Source organism: Pholis gunnellus (assembly GCF_910591455.1).
Source record: "Pholis gunnellus genome assembly, chromosome: 18".
NCBI classification, from domain to species: Eukaryota; Metazoa; Chordata; class Actinopteri; order Perciformes; family Pholidae; genus Pholis; species Pholis gunnellus.
Window position 1 is genome coordinate 15,220,634 of NC_136545.1, and position 17,152 is coordinate 15,237,785.

The 17,152-nt window shown below is 42.0% G+C and overlaps 1 protein-coding gene across 1 annotated transcript in view; it reads right to left on the reverse strand.

Annotated features, from left to right (window-relative positions):
- Window positions 1-17,152, reverse strand: part of hcn1 (hyperpolarization activated cyclic nucleotide-gated potassium channel 1) — a gene marked incomplete at both ends in the record, with an annotated part of 59,957 nt that overhangs the window by 15,285 nt on the left and 27,520 nt on the right. The window contains 2 exons of the mRNA XM_079179676.1: window positions 2,325-2,471; window positions 7,821-8,039. Coding sequence (XP_079035802.1) covers window positions 2,325-2,471; window positions 7,821-8,039 — 366 coding nt within the window. The remainder of the gene's footprint in view (window positions 1-2,324; window positions 2,472-7,820; window positions 8,040-17,152) is intronic.

Sequence of the window (17,152 nt, forward strand, 5' to 3'; positions counted from 1 at the left end):
AAAACATTAATGTGATGTCTGACGTCTCAGCAGATGAATTTTAAATGTATTTAACCATTATCCATAGCTGCACACCAGGATGATTAACTGAAGGCTTTCCTTTAAGCATCATTACCTTTGACCTACACATCAAACCCAAAGATATTTCATCCACTGAAAAAGAGTTGTCATGTGAGTCCCAGGTGGTCTCTCTCCTGAGCGGCCTCAATCTGGCACACCTGTTTGGCAAGACTCATGAAAGACTCGTGATAAATGATGTGCCAGAATCAGTTAAAGTACACTTGGGCTGATTTCATGGCCCTCATTTGACCCAAAGCGAATTGGAGTGCTGTGCTAAGTGGAGCTGATTCTGATCCCAAATTGACCTATAAGTCAACACCCCCAAAATTGTGCTGGACACTCAGTGGCAATCAGCCCGACTCAGCTAGCTCAGTCGGAGTCAGTCTACCTGGCATGGAGCTGCATTGATGGATTCCTGGCTGCTAACTGGTTAGGGACCAGGGTACAGACGATGGATGCTGAGATTGAAAAACAAAACCACACTGTCCCTTTCCTTTATTACAGAAGCCAAGTAGGCCAAGCCTCGCGGAGAAGGCGCCATTAGTTGCAGCGCACTGATAAAACAAGATGTATCTAACGGAGAAAGCTATAATGTATCACTGTCTGTAAAGTGTACAGCTGCTCTTAGTCTGATATGATTCAAATAGGAGTTGGCAAAAGCAAGCTCATTTAGAAAAGTGGCATTGGCACTGGCAGGAAGGGCGACATTACTCATCTCACTTTTTAAAAGGATCTTAGAGCAGAAGAGGTGAGAGGTGGGATGCATTTGGTTAACTGAATACTAAATTATCAAGGTAGGACATGGCAGTAATTGATGATAACACAGCATAGATGCAGCATTCAGTAATCTTTCCATACTTTGTTTCACTCACTGTACTGTTCGGACACGTTCTGGATTTTAGTACAGTAGTCAGTAGTACAGTAGCAGCAGGAATCAAAAGATTACCCGTACAAACTGGTTTTTTATTTTCATGTCTTTCTGGGCAAAAAGACTGAGCGAATAGAGTAAATAAAGTGGACTAAAGCCAGAAAACATAGAGGGAAGGTAGTGAAACTACAGGATCCTGAATCAGAAATACAACAGAAGACTAATCAAATCTTTACTTTCACCTGCAACAACATTTCAATTAGAGTCTGATCTCTCTGGAAATTACTTTTCATGCAAAAGAGAGAGCTCGCTTATTGGAAAATAATAATGCGAGTGTAGAAAATGAGCAACACAGAAAACACTTTGATGAGTTGTTCTGAATGAGTTGAAATAATCCATAACTGAAATAGCTTCGGAACAGTTATCCACTGAAATGGCAACGTACGCTCGTACACGCGCCCTGTTTCGCTCTGCCGATTTGTTTTTACCCGTCTGTCCCACGGGCATCGCTTTCATTGTGCGACGCTGTCTCTATGCAGATTTTAACTTTGCTTGCTTTGCACGGCGGACTAAGCCTGTAGGATTTTCTGTGTAGTAAGTCATACCTCCAAAAAAAAAAGAAAAAAGGATGGGTGCAGCAGCTCCCCACACCCCTGCATGGTGACTTAATGGGGCTACATGAAAGATGGTCACGATTCCTACGCTTGCTTTGCTTTTTAGTGCTCTCCTCTCTCATCCACCTATGCTTAATTACCCATGTAATCTGCTGCTATGAGGGGGTCAGCAAGGTACTTCAGAACTGTTCCCCGACTCCACGATAATCTTTAATATTCCTTCTCATTACTTCTCTTTGTGAATAATATACAGTACACCTGATCCTCAGGCTGTGTGGCTGTGTATCTGTGCTACACTGATGACTTGTGAATATTGTATATCAAACAAACAGCTCTGGAGCTCAGGTTGTTTGCTGAAATTGAGGCTCAGGTAACGTTTCTGTGCAGATCATTTTCATATCTCTGATGGATGCTCAGTCCGGGTTCACCCAGGATGCTGAGGAGAATCCGTTTTGCCGTTTTTCTCCTTTGACATTAGGAGATGACAAGTGTTGGTATTTCAGTTCCAGGTGCTGCACACAAGAAGATGCCAAATGAAGATTCACTCTTCATCTTGAGGGAATAAACTCATTCATGTTCCCAAACTAAAACCACTGTGTGACAGCTTACCTGTCAAGAACTTTTCTTTTTTTTCCTAGATTTTAGATGTTTCTTTTTTTTTTTTTACCTGTTCCAAAAATAAACCTTCAAATGAACACTCTCAAAAAGATTTATAAATGTTATTAAGTGAAGGAACCAGTGTTTCGATTCAGTTTAGGGTCTTAAGAGAGAAGTTGTCTCACCTCTTTGAGAGGGTCGTTGAGTTCACTCAGGATGTTGTCCTCGTCAAAGATTTTGCCTTGGTAGCGATGCTCGTAGTAGTCGTGGATTTTCTGCCGCATGTCTGCTGGAAGCTTGTGGAAGGACATATATTGCTCCACTTGCTTGTACTGGGAAGACAAAGAATAAGAAAAACACAGTTGCTGCATGTGTGTGTACACCAAATATTTTAATGGGAGTGCTGCAGAGTATACCTTGGATAAACACGCAAAGTTCTTCACCGAGTGTGTATTTGTGTCTCTGTATTGAGGACAAGCCATGCTCTCACACAGTCACAGTGCCATGTCCTGGTTCTGTGTGTGTGTGGGGAGGGAGAGACAGAACGAGGGAGGCAGGTGGTGAAGGAAAGTAGGAACAAGTACAGGCCCGCAGCTATGTCAGACCAAGGTAGCAGTTCCGATTATCTCACCCATGCAGGAAGCCCAGTCCTATTGGGCCACCGAGCTATGATCTGATGTGAACTAGCAAGGTATACCTGATATCCTGGAGAGATTTTGGCACAGATGGCACAGATTGCATGGCTGATAATTACTTGCATGATTTCTCTTGAACATTTTGCTGTGATTTCTTTAATTCTGAGTGCATGAGCTGTGCCGAGTACAGTATTTATTTCAGCGTCAAGGATGACGCCAAAGGGATTCTCTCTCTCTCTCTCTCAGCTACAGCTAGTAGCTAATACTACTAGCATCAATGATTTAGGCAAAATTAAACAGTTATTTGTTCTTCAGATTTTACTACTATTGAATACATAGAAATCTAATTTAGGGTATTGTTACTCTAAATTAAATAACTGGTTAAATAGCTACTAGTTGTGCTATTCGTACAATTTGTACCAAGCGCAATGTGTTTCAGTTCTCTGGATTTAGAGGGATGTATCTCCCAAAGAGTTGGTGGTGAATTGAAATGAAAACATAATTGCTGTTATTATTATTACTGTGATGGAGGGATGGAGGGAGAAGGATGGATGAAATGGAAAGGATAAAACCATTTTGTGGCCTCACTATCAGAAAGCCAGATGGCCAGTGACTCTACTTATTTATTTTTTTCTTACTGCACATGCATGGCTGGACGCAGGACTTTTTCCATTTGTGCAACACCGCCAGTAATGAGATGGGGGAACTGTCCCGTTTCTGGTCATTCAGTTCATCCGTGTGGAAGTTCAAATTCTATCCACGTTAACCTGAAGGCATGTATTGACCCAAAGAAGAAGGAAAAAGAGAGAACACTTCAGCTAATCTATTTTGATCAGCCGGTTTCCTCACACAGGCCTTTCTGCAGACAGAGCCAGGGTCGTGAAAACAATCTTCCCAGACAGTCCAAGGCCCTGACACCTGAAAATAAACACTGTCTCCCACACTGCCTCTGGGAATCACAACAGAACAGCGGGTGAGAGCCAACAGTAGCTGTGTGGTTGAGAGTCTAGTCCAGTGGCAGGCTCTAATGATGCAAACATGGCCCACAAAATGAGATTTGTCAGTGAGAGAGAAGACACTTAAGCCACAATGCCTCCTTCATTAACTCCCTTCGCTGCTGCAGAAAGATGATACTGATACTGATACTGTGAATGAGTTTACAGTCGAAGCTGGAGAGTGTTGCACCTATAGGCACTGAGCATGACATGACAGCCCCCGATACTTCAGGCGTGATATGTGGCCTCCAGCTTTAGGCCCTGTTGTCATAATGACGATTTAATTTGTAAATGTATTGGTTATCCCTTCTAATGGAGCAATTTAGATACATGCTGACTACACTCCTCCTCATCCATGTCTCTCTTTCTCTCTCTAAAGATAGTCGGTCCTGAGCTCACATGGGAATGAACCCTTTGGTACAAAATTAACCCACTTCTGTTCTTGCCAGTGGCACCGTCAGGCCTTCCTGTTGATTTTATGATTTTATACAGCCCGAGGGGCTTCTGTTGTCTGCAAAACAATACATAAATAAACCCAAAAATAATGTTTTCATGTACTGTACGATTTGGTAAATCCCAATTAAGTGTCACTTGCTTGCGAAAAATCTGCTGCTGGTGAATGTGTTCTAAGATGAGAAACAATTTAGTGAGACAAGATCGAAAGCTTTCCGCGCTCAAATGGATCGTTCACAAATGGATTTGATACCTATTTGTGTGTCATCTAGAAACAATCAAATGTTTTTGCCTCTCTCTTTGATGAAATACCCATTTTATATTCTACAAAGCTGCTGAAAACACTAAAGTAACATGAGAATGACTAGTTTAGCTTAGCATAAAGACTGGAAACAGGTGGTAGCAGCTAGCTTCCTGACAAACAATTCGTTTTTACATTTCGGTTTACATACAGGTAACATAAACAAGTTATAACGTGTTTATCAGTGAGCTTTAAAGTTGCTGATGAGTGGATTTTGTTACCTTTAGCCAGGCTACCTCTTGCCCCCCGTTTCCTGTCTTTATGCTAAGCTAACTTAACATCTCCTGCTGTAGCTCCATAAAGCACGGACATGAACAAGCAAATTTCCCCAACATCTTGAACTATTCCTTCTATAATGCAAAAATATGCATATAGCAAATACAATATTCATACTTAGGTGCATCCAGATTTCAATGTATTTTATGGACTCTTTTTTTTTTTTTTAAATGGCACACAAGTAGTTAATTAAGGTAGATTTATATCACACTCTAAACCCCAGTATATGAATAAGGCACAGATTATATACGTCTTAAAGCAGAGCTGCTGGATGACACACAGCTGTGTGCTGGCTTACAGTGATTCAGCACCACGGCATCACAGCAGGCATGTCGTGAGACCATCCATGTTTTACACCGTCATTTCCTTTCACCCCCTCCTGCTCTCTTCCTCTATATCTTTCCCTTAATCTGTTTCCTTCCATCTCTTCAAATGATGGCCTCGGTCTTGAGAGCATGAAAAAGGCTTTTGTAATTTAAGTAGAACATTTCTTCAAGAATGATTACTTGCATCTTTTGTTCTCTTCCCTCCTCATCTTCTCGTAAACATCCTCTGTCCTTAGCCGACGTCTATAACCTCACACCGACGTTCATCGCTCCATGTTTCCAACCCCCCGGCTGCGAGAGTTGATAGATGTAATGACTACAGGCTGAGCACCCTGAACCCATCCCTGCTGCTCCTCAGCCTGCTCCATTGATATGCACAGCCATGCAGCAAATCTGCCCTAGCCGAATCTGGCTACACACTGGGGCTCTGTTACCACAAACATGGCATTTACAGCCTTAAAGTTGTCAGTTCGATGCCGGAGGGATGTCGAACGGCTAAAGTGGGATGTAGATTAAGCAGATTTGCTGCGAAGCAGATGAACATCCTATACTGAGCAAGACACACGTCACTAATTCAAACAGTGGCTGCGAATGGCTGATTTGTTTGCTGTGGGCGACCCTCTGTCGTCTGCTGTCTGCTGTCACATCTGTGTATCTGGCCATGATCTATCATATAATCAGGTTTTCAATTATGATAAATTCAAGCTTATTAAAAAAATAGCTCCATGCTGTGAATGAAATACCCATTCCACTGACTTGTTTTATTTTGTACTTATTATTATCTCTGACAGGAGGATCATGCCAGTAAGTAAGTGAGTGTGCACCTGTGTGTCTGTCCATGACTGCTCTAGCATATTATTTTTGAGTGCCCAGTTATGGCTGCATGCTCAAGGTCTTCGGATGGTTGCGGGGACTTACACCTTTTCAAAACACCTTTTATTGCCTGTTTCATACTGCCATTGCCAGGAAAGGAACTACCAGTACACAAACTGTTGTACCCGTCCGCAACTCAGCAGCTGCTACTCTGGCAGACAGTTTAATGAGTTGAATTTTGTTTTTGTCAAGATTATATGACGTGTTTTATACAACACCGTCGAGCCAATTGCCAACATTTATAGTTCTGATCTGTTATTTTGTCAATCAAAACCTGAATTAATGGCTAAACCTGGTGATTATTATTATTATTATTATTTATTTTTCTCAATCTATTACAGGATGATGAAACTTAATACTTCCACTGACTAGATTTGGCCTCTTTTCCAACATTTTTATTATTTTTTTTAAATATGAGGTGTGGTTGACTTTGTACTATAATGATACTGCAGCAATTAGGATTGTATTTTACATAAAGGAACACAAGCTTGTGCTCCTAATGATGAATTTTAAGTGCCATGTATATAACAACACTGCACCAAAAACCACAGACCAACAACAGGGGGGTTGCTTCTCTAGATTCACATTGATCACGGAAGCGTCTGGCAAGGTCGGGACATCGTTTTAGAATGAATTGATAACAGCTAAATGCTTTTTATGTGCAAGTTGTACATTAATGAACTGGTATTTTAGCATGTCTTGTTATAGTCAGAGCCAAGGTGACTCTGCCGATAATTGAAGTGTGTTTTGTGTATCAGTCCAGTCCTGCCTAAGTGTGTGTGTCTGTGAATATGCTCACATAAATACAGTCGGGATGCTACAAGAGATTCGATTCTCTGTCCGAACCTGATTGGGCCCGTCACTGACAATTTCCTCAGCAGTGTCCCAACTCCTGCTTCTCATTAATGGGGAGAATGTCATACAATGTCCATTTAATATATATGGCAATGGCACCTGACAGTTTTTGGGTTGTGCTGATCGTTCGGCAGGAGAACTACAACACCAGATCCTTACCAATTTGTGTCTATTGCTCTTTCACTTAAATGAAGTACATGTTGGATAAATCAGTCTGTCTCCGATTGCGTCATCTATGTTACCGCATAAGTTAAAGATCGACTATTCATTTTAATCATAACTACGTCCTTCAGCGGATCAAGGCATACAGAAGAGGACTGTAATCCCCTGCACTACTATAGTGTATGTAAGTACATGGAATTCTGCAAGCTCAGGCAAAGTTTGGGAGTTAAAGTCAGTTCCTTGCGTGCGAGCACAGATCGCAGTCATGGCCATGTGGTCTGGGTATTGCCCAGGCCCCACAGCGGCATCACAGATGGTGGCTCAGCTGAACTGCTGGATAATCACCCTCAACGCAAAAAAAAACAAAAAACTGACGTAAGAGGGACTGAAATGAAACGGAAGAATAAAATGTATTCACTGGCAGCATATAGACAATAAGGTGGTCGGTCGTGTCACGGACCTCCTCACCCCGTTGGTCTTATGTGATCTGCTTGGGGAAATTAAATCCTCTCTCCTCGTCATCGCCCCGGATATTGTGGTGTGTGAGAGCTCAGCCCATTGGTCCATGGGGCCACTGAGAGAAGGCCTAATTTAGTTAAGCCTAGCTCCAATGAGCAGGATTTTATTCAGTCGGAGAGAGCAAAACCCTGAGATTAATATTTAAGACCATCCCACTGGTTATTAGCATTACTTACCTTGAAACAACAAAACATGAAAGATTTGTACTTCATACCAAGCAGTCAATATAACCTAATCTCCATCATCTCAGGTGTTTCACATTGCGATGTCACTGTTTGGCGCTTACCTTCTCTTGGTATTGCCTGCGTGAGGAGTCCAGGGATTGAATTAGAGCTGTAGCGTGGCCCACAAACATGGCGTAGCACGTGGCTCCTACAATCATACTCAGCATGGTGATCCACAGGTCAGACATGCTGACGGGGGCCCGGGCACCGTACCCGATGCACAGCATGTGGCTCATGGCTTTGAAGAGGGCATAAGAGTACTGCTTACCCCAGGAAACGTTCTGCAGGGGCAAAGGGAGAAAGAGCGAGAGATGGGGGGGGGGGGGGGGGAGGAAGAGAGAGACAGAGAGGGGGTGGGGGGGAGTTACTGCAAGGCAAGGCAGGGCGGGAAGGCTCTCCAGCAGGCAGAATATAAAGACAGGCTTTCCTTTGATGGATCACTGAATCTCCACCAAAGAATCTGCCAGCACACTCTTCATGCCTCACAGCCTAATGCCCTCACTGAGGGGCTGAACTTTCTACCTGATTCTTTTTCTTTCCACTCCTTCACTCAGTATTTCAACACTTTTAAACACCCTCCTCTCTGCTGGGCCCTACCTGGTTTTATTCATTTTTACCATTTGCCAAGGGGAGCAAAACAGCTCATGTTTGCAAGTACTGAAAAAAAAAGCCCCAAACTTGCATTATTTACAAAAGCCAGAGGAATTGTTTTCCGTAAAGCCCTGTGCCCCCTTTCTCTCTCTCTCAGGTTTGAGTTGCAATGGGATTCAGCGTGTTGGATGCAGGGGAACAGAAATACAGAGCTGCAGTGTCCACGCAGACATGCGGTCGTCAGTCGTGTAACATATCAGCTCGAGTGTATAGCGGTCTCCCTGGTTGGAAATGTAGGGAGCCAGTCATGAACGACTCTCTTGAACTCTCGCTCTTTGTTACAAACAAAGGGGAGTAATTTGCGCTAAGTGAGAGTCATTCCTTTTATCGTTCACAGCATGCTTTCTCCTCACAAAGTGACTTTGCCTTGTGTGTCTTTAACTACTACACGATAGTCTCTCGAGTCGGGTTTGTGAGGCCCTTATTATCCAATAATGTGTCCAGCTGGGTTAATGGTGTTGCATTGTAATACCGCCATTACTCAGAATAAGTTGTTTGAAAAGAAACTGATTGGTCGCTGCCGACGTGTAATTCTGCCGCTCAACAACAGCTTCGATGTCTCCTCTTGTCAATGATTAGCATTTGACAATATGCACTGTGAGATTGAGGTATTGTGAGGCACGAATGGATCACGACAAAGGCCTTCCCCACAATCTTTGGTGGTCAAGTGACCCAATCCAGTTGTAGGATTTCTTCCAACAGATTTTGAGGGCCCATGATGTGTTATTGTATCCTGCATAAGTGGTGAGGGAATGAACCCTCCCTCTGAAGTTGCTTTCTTGTAACAACTTCAAAGTGAATGTTTTAGGAGGTCAGTGTGCTTCAAGCTTCAATTGCTTGTCGGATCATCGAACAGCGTCTGAAACCCCCTCCTTTCACACACTTCTGACATCAGAATTAAGGGCGAATGCGTTCGAAAAGTTCCTTAACTTTCCGAAAACCAACTATGAGATAACAGCGCCCACTTTACGCAGCGAATAGCCCGGCGTGGTGAGGTAAGAAAGTAAGGAGGATTTGAACATCTCCCCGCAGCTCTCTTTTTATATTCTCTCCACAACTACTTCTGTCACTTTTCAAATGCACAAACGTGTGACACAATGATTGCCTTGCAGCAGCAGAGACATAGAGAGTAGCAGTACAGAGCAGCTTTTGCTATCAGACGTGTTCGCATGATGTGTCGCACAAACTGGTTTGTTTCCAGCACACTCTGGCCTTCGGGGAACTCTTCGAACAGAAGCTCTTAGTAGCTCTTAGTAGGGCCCCTGGGGCACCTGGCCCTACACCAATTTTATAATCCACGTCAGACATAGAAGACTTGGAAATATGCTACCTTTCTGGTTGCATTCCATGTTTCTTTTATCCACACTTTTTGTTGATGTCAGCCTCTAGAGAAGTCATGTCTTCTGGATTTAGACACCTCGTTATTACAGTACATGTCAAATGTGTGCCTTTTTTGCAAAAGCAAAATCTCTAGTGAGCAAACCCGAAGCCGGCCCATCGAGGCTACATTTGTGAAACCCAACCACGGCCAAATTGCTGACTCCTCCAATAGCTTCACCACTTGTGAACAAGAAATGCTGAGAAAGCGCTCCATATAGAATGTCTATCTCGCCCAAAACAGAGTAGCTAATGAAAGAAATATAAAACCTCCAGAAAATATATTAAACTCTCTTAAGTCTTCACTTAAGACTGGCTGCACATGCCACACTGTAATATAGCACACCCCATCATGTTCACATGCCGATGCCTCCTTTTGTCACGCCATTCCGCACGACTCCACGCTGTTCATCAAGTGGGATTTGGTAAATGAGTACATTTCCAGCTAATCATGTGCCCTGGATGACTCACCAGTTCTCATCTCCATGCTGATTAGTTTATTCTTTCAGAGATTGATTAGAAACTGTGTCGTAATTACGCTCGCCAGTTTTAATAACAACTAGGGTCCAGTTTGTTTGTACTGGCAGCTTCGATTTCTTTCTTTCTAAACTGTCTTCAGACAAATAACCACTGTTTTTTATAATAGTAGTATTTAACTGTGGCACACAACACATACAGATTGTCTATGTCTAGAAAGAAATTACCACATTTCTCCAATCCCGTTTCCTTACACTGGCTACCTGTTGCTTTCAGAATTGATTTTAAGATATCATTGATTATTTACAAAGGCCCGAGAGGCCTAATTTACTTCCTGCCCCCTGAGATCATTGGCTGCGTCCTTCCTTGTTATTCCAAGGTCCAGACTCATACATGAAGGCGATAGAGCCATTGCAGCTCCCAGACTGTGGGATGACCCGTTTGAGGAGATCAGGGCCGAAAAACTCTGTCTCATCTTTTAAATCACTTTCAAAAACCCACATTTACAGACTTACTTTTTCTGTGATTTTATTGGTGTTTCATGACATTTTTTATTTTACTTCACTCTTTCACCTTGTTGTGTTTTAAATGTGTTCTGTTTTTATTGTAAAGCAATTTGTACCAGTGTTTTGAAATGTGTTTTTCTATTATAATTATCATAATTTTTTTGTATCACTATACACATTATAATCTATTTACACACACACATACAGAACAATCCCACCCAACCATGCAGCTGGCACAAATACCATTTGTAAGGTCATGAGCCTTAGGTGTCATTTCACATGTGTACATTTAAGCATGTGGTTAAAATGGTGGGCAACACAGCAGAATGTTTGTGTCGACACGTTCGTGTGCATTGAAAAGCACAGACTTGTAGTTTAGCCGGATGAAAACAGATAAGCTGGGGTGACTCACCGCGCCTTTTGCTATTTGTCCTTGTATGCGTTTGGTGCAAAGATAAACAGACTGCATGAGGGTGCCAACTAATCCTATTGTAGTACAGGTTATAGGGATTGGGATTTGATGTCACATCTTATTGCACTGTATGTCATATTTCGGATGTTTGCTTATATATATATAGAGCATATGATGCAGGCGCTATTTTGGGGCACACTTCAGTACATATTTTTGAAGGAAGATCTAAAAGGAGCCGGTAAAATGCCCAAGCGAATGTTGAGGATGTTTTCATCTGCCCGCAGTAACTCGCAGTAACTACCCCACATAAAGTAGACTAACATCGGTTTAATGGATGCATGTTGAAGTGGTAACTCTTTTGCAAATTGAATGCAGAGTTCACAAGACGTCACTTGGCGTTGTAGAGGGTTCTTGTAAGACGAAAACATGGGAGGAGGGGATGGAAATACATATGGCCGCTGAAACTAATTGACCTCTGTGGCAGAGAAACCCTGTCTGCGATTTTAAAAGACATGAAATGCAGATATCAAGCAAAACAAACAAACAAGACACACAAAAAACTATCAACAAAAGCAAGTCCACAGTGTCCATAGATCTTAAGTCCAATTGGAGAGAGTTTCAGAGTGTAGGAGCTACAACACTGATGACCCCAGAGACCTGCTGCTGATGAAGGGCTACACAGCCTCTTAAATGTAGGCAGGCTGGACCTTTTGGGGGACTTGTTCGAAAGCATTATTGCCGGTTTGATTTTGTCTGTTTAAAGCAGTAGTCAAAGAACAGACATAAACGTGTATTTTCCTGCATTATGTAAAAAGTGACAGAATTATTTATTTATTACTTTCTTGCCGTGTTCTTTGGGAAGAATGAGTCACTGCAGTATTACCACCAGAAAAGGCAGCTTCTACTTTTTTCCCCCTATTCTCTACAATCCCCTTGATTGTAATAAATGCGGCTAACACAGCGCATGCATTCTGAGTTCTACATTTATTTAGGCTCTGGAGGCAGCAAAACAAGTGACATCAGCTACTGCATATTCATCTCTCTGTATAGCTCTGCCTTTTGTTTACAAGTACATGAGTACAACTCATTTCAAATATAATTTAAAGGTTTCTATAAAACAGTCCTGTTACACAAGATGGGTCTGGTTATGTGAGCGGAAGACATTTGAATCTTCACCGCCGGCCCGGTGTTGAGTGTGACCCAGAGGTGCTGGTTGTTGTTGACACCATTGAGTAATTATGAGACTGACAGGACGTAATGCACAGATGTAAACAACAGGGTTTGACCCCTCGACATAGAGTGGTTACTGATCTGTGCTATCAGCACACTGGTGAATAAGTAAAAGCCAAGGAAAATACATTCCCTTTCATATTATTGTGAACATTTGAATTTTTTGGAGTGTGTGTGCATGTCTAGATTGTCCTATTTGGGTATGTTTTCATAACAAATGTATTATTTATTTTCATGTTTAATTCCAGGTAAATGCTGCCCTTTAAGCAGAAACATCCGCATTAACTGGTTTTAATTACTCAATCATATAACTCTCTAAAACCCGGCAAGCTGTCCCATGCATGTGATGCACAATGTTCATTTTCAATTACGTAATCCAACTACAAGCTGTTCACCCTGGGAGTGCACAGAAGGCACAACAGTCTTTGAACCCATAAGAGAGCAAGTGCAGGGCTCTGCTGTACCAAACTGTACGTTGGCAAGAAAAGCACTCACAGTGGCGCATCTCAGTGTGAAGGTTGTGCTTCTTTTTGTCTCGTACGTTTTTTAGCCGTCCTCATGAAGGGTCCTCGTTGGCCTGCTCAAGCTTTGTATTTGCTATTGTATTTTTTATTTGTTTTTGGCTTCCCTTGCTTTCCTCAGGAAACTAACGACTTCTTTCATTAACAATTATTCTGCAAATGATTTTCTTGATTGATTGTTTCGTATAGAAAATGCCAGAAAATAGTAAAGAATTACCATCATAATTTCTCAAAGAATGTTTATTTTGTCGGACCTACAGCCCAATATTTCTTTTTTGAATAATATATGACTAAACTGTGTCACCTTGGCAAAAGCCCCATCTAATTGATCTCAGGGGTAATGAATACATGCAACAACAAGAGTGACATTGTGAGGAGTGAGGTGACGTATTCTTTTTATTTTGGTGTCCAATCATGTGCAACCAAGTATGCAGCGGCCACTCCCACCCTGAATCAGAAAGGTTAAATGAAAGAAGGCACGTCTGGTATTGAGAAACTGCTTGGCCGAACCAGATGATTATTGCCTTTAAACAAAAGTGATCTTGTCAAATTTGAAACTCGGCCCCACTGTTATTGAGCGCTGTCCTTAACAACCACGCTTGACATGTTGACAACTGAGGACTAAACAAAGAGATTCCCAGAGGGGTGATTGAAATCTCCTACTGTATTATCAGCAAAGAACAACACACCCAACAACGTCAACCAACAACATGTACTCTTCACCAAGTAATTAACAAGAGGAGCCACAGCTGTTCGCTTCAGGACAAAAGCAGCCTACTCGGAGGGAACCGATGCGTTGTCATGTTGAGGAAAAAGCCATGAGAGAGGAGAGGTATGACAGAAGTTTGATTAATTCATAAACTCCGGACTGAGCCCTGCTGTTAGAAGTGACTCATTCAGAGGTTGGGAAGAAATAAATGGAAAAGTAGTGCATAGCTAGCCTTCAACCTCCGCTGAAGGCTAGTTATGCATGGTTAGGCCCTTCTGTTTTTCTTTCCACTGTCTACCGCTATCAGTCTATCTGTCAGCCACCAAAATCAAAAGACTTCAATCCTCAGCAGGCTGCTGCTCGGCTGTCTGTCTCTATAATACGAGAACTGGACAGGAACAGTGAGCACTCACAAAACACACATGGTCCCTCCATGCTACCAAACACATACTGTATCTTTACCCTGAACATGCAGACAAAAGTAACATCCCATCACCCTCTCACCTGAGCCAACAGCAGCATTATCTCGTCTGGTGATTGAGTAAATGCAGCCTCTAAAGAGAAAGAAGCTACTCTCAGGCCATTAGTCAAGAAGATAGCGGTCCTACACCCCGGTGCTGCACCACTCAGCAGTATCTGCAGTCCTCGTTGGCCCCACTCTTCCTCTCACAGCTGGAGACAGAAAGTACCGATCCAACGACAGAAACTACACATGACGCAATCTGAATTTAAAGCAGTCATTCTTTGGCAGCTGAAAGACACGACCTTTGAAGGCGACCTTCACCTGGCAGTGCCGGAAGAATCACATTATGTATGAAAAATATATAATGTGATATATCTTATCTTATCAAGATTGTGAGCTTATGAACACTAATGCATTGCGATGGTGTGAGAAGAGGAATCCCACATGTGGGCCAGGCTTTTCACTTCGGATTTGCCAGAGCGCAGTCAGCACACGGGCCTCTACTTCTGCGAGGATCCACAGGGATGAGATTCCACAAATTGCTCATTCTACCACATCACAGTCAGTGACATTATGTTAGCTGCTGACATCCCACAGTACAGAGATTTTGCTTCCAATATGTCTCATTTAGGGCTGCAACTAACACGTGATTTCATCAATTGTTTTTGGGGATTGTTACTTGTGTTCTGCACACTTCGGTCCGATGCAAGTATTCAGGCATCATAACAACAGAGGAGAAATTAAAACAGAAAGCAAGTTGGATATGAATATGTATCAAAATTAAGTTACTGATTGCTTTCTGTATTGTTTTATCAACAGTTTTTTTTTGTAATCAAGAAGTACAATTGTGAAGTGTATTTCCCATGTGTACGTGCATTATAAAGTACAGACTTTATCATTAATGTCATGAAAAGAGACTATTGTCAAGCCTTTGTCCTGATGAAGGTCTAGTGACAAATGTACAGGCGCTTTGATTAAATACATGTACACTACATGTATATTATATATATATATATATATATATATATATATATATATATATATATATATATATATATATATATTATATATTATCTTTGTTTTTTTAGAAGATTTCAGATCTGGTTTTGCAGATTTTTAGTTTAAGATTGTTGAACTTGTTCACTTGAGGTTTGGCATTTAAAAGTATATATATATATAGTTGTTCATTTATTTTTTTACTTTTGTTTTTGCATTTGTTTAAATTGATTGGTGAATTGGAAAATGTATTTATGAACATCATGGATTACTCTCAAATCATCGTGCTAAAAGGTAGTCTGAGGTAACTATTCAAAATGCTTATTTTGTCTGACCAACAGTCAGAGACCTGAAGGCGTTCACGGTTCTATTAATAGTGAAAGACAACAGGCAAACATTTCATCTGAGAAGCTGGAACCAGAGAATGTTTGGCTTTTCAAAATTCATTGTCTGTCTATCAACTAATTAATAAATCGACTAATCCTATCAGCAGCCTCAACTCCGCCACAGTCTGTATTTTCATACCTGAACACAAGAAGCAAAAAAGGACCAGATTCATTAAATGTATGGTAATCCTAATCCAAGAAGTTGTGAAACTGCTGAGATTTGAAAGCATTATTGTCCCTCCAGACAAACTCTGTGACGTTCTATATATAGGTCTGCTAGTCTCAGCTGCAGTCTGAACATGTCACTAGAAACTTTATATCTGCGAGGAGCTGGGAGACATCTTTGTAATGCTGTTTTGACAGACTGCATACAAATGATTCCAGTTTAATTTTACCAGCGTCACAGCTGCTTTAAGTCGCCTATAAGCATCCAGCACACAGGTATCCTACAGTATATCAGCTGTTTCCTTCAGAGGCCCTTTTTGCAAATCCCCAGCTATGGCTATAGATTTTGACAGTGCAAATGATCCCGCCACACAGGGGGCAGCCAATTAGCCTTCTGCATGATCCCCATTTTGTATGGATTTGCATACAAGAGAGGGAATATAGCTGATTTATTCTGAGCAAGAGGGGCAACACGCAGCACAAGTGCAAATACACGTTCATGATTAAGCTCAGTGATTGCAAGTTAATATGTATCCGGGGTAATGTTGATCAGCGCAAAGTCTGAAAAACATCTGCGGCGCTGCAGTACATGAAGGAGCAGTTTGCCCATGTTTGCGTACATAACCATGAGCAAGGAGGAATTGTGACAGTGATGTGGGAAATTCCATCACTGCAAATTGATTTTGGTTTCAAACACAGATGGATAATGTCTGTTTGGGATTAATAACACATGTTAGCTGGCATTTGGGCTCAGTTAGGCATCTCATTTCTTTACAGTACAAACAAGAGTTGGATACAGGGTGGTGATGTTGAGGAAAGCTGGCATTTTGCACCTCCAGCCCGATGCCTCCGAGCAGCCAGTGTGCATGTGGAGCACAGAAAACTTCGTCAGATAGAGAGAGAGAGATGAGAGGGCAGGAGAGTTTCCCCGAGCGAGCATTTACAATCAGCATTACCCAGGAGGCCCGCGCACACTCCTACACTATCACATTGCACGGAGATGAGCAACCACAGTCCGTTTGACCCCAACTCAGAGAGAGCGAGAGAGCGAGAGAGAGAGAGAGAGAGAGAGAGAGAGAGAGAGAGAGAGAGAGAGAGAGAGAGATGGAAGAAGCTGTAAACACAGTTACAGTAGAAGCACTGAGAGGAGAGACAAAGCCCAAAGACCTCAATCAAGGACATTTTGCGTTTGGAGATCCACATGGTATTCGGGGAGGCCAGACATTAGAAAGAAAAAGTGTGTAAATACTATGAAACAATGGACAGAAAAATGCTGCACATTGCTGTTACAGTAGCATTGGTATTCATGCACTGTACAGTAGTATTATAAGTAGTCTCACTGCCTCTTTAAGACATGTTTCTTTGTGGCTCAATATTGTACCTGATCAAATGTACCTGAGCTAACCGTTCATCCTTCAACTTACCTTAGAATTAATTAACCTTATATTTATCTCATCATACTGTAATACTGTGACTGACTAGTCCTACACTGCAATACAAG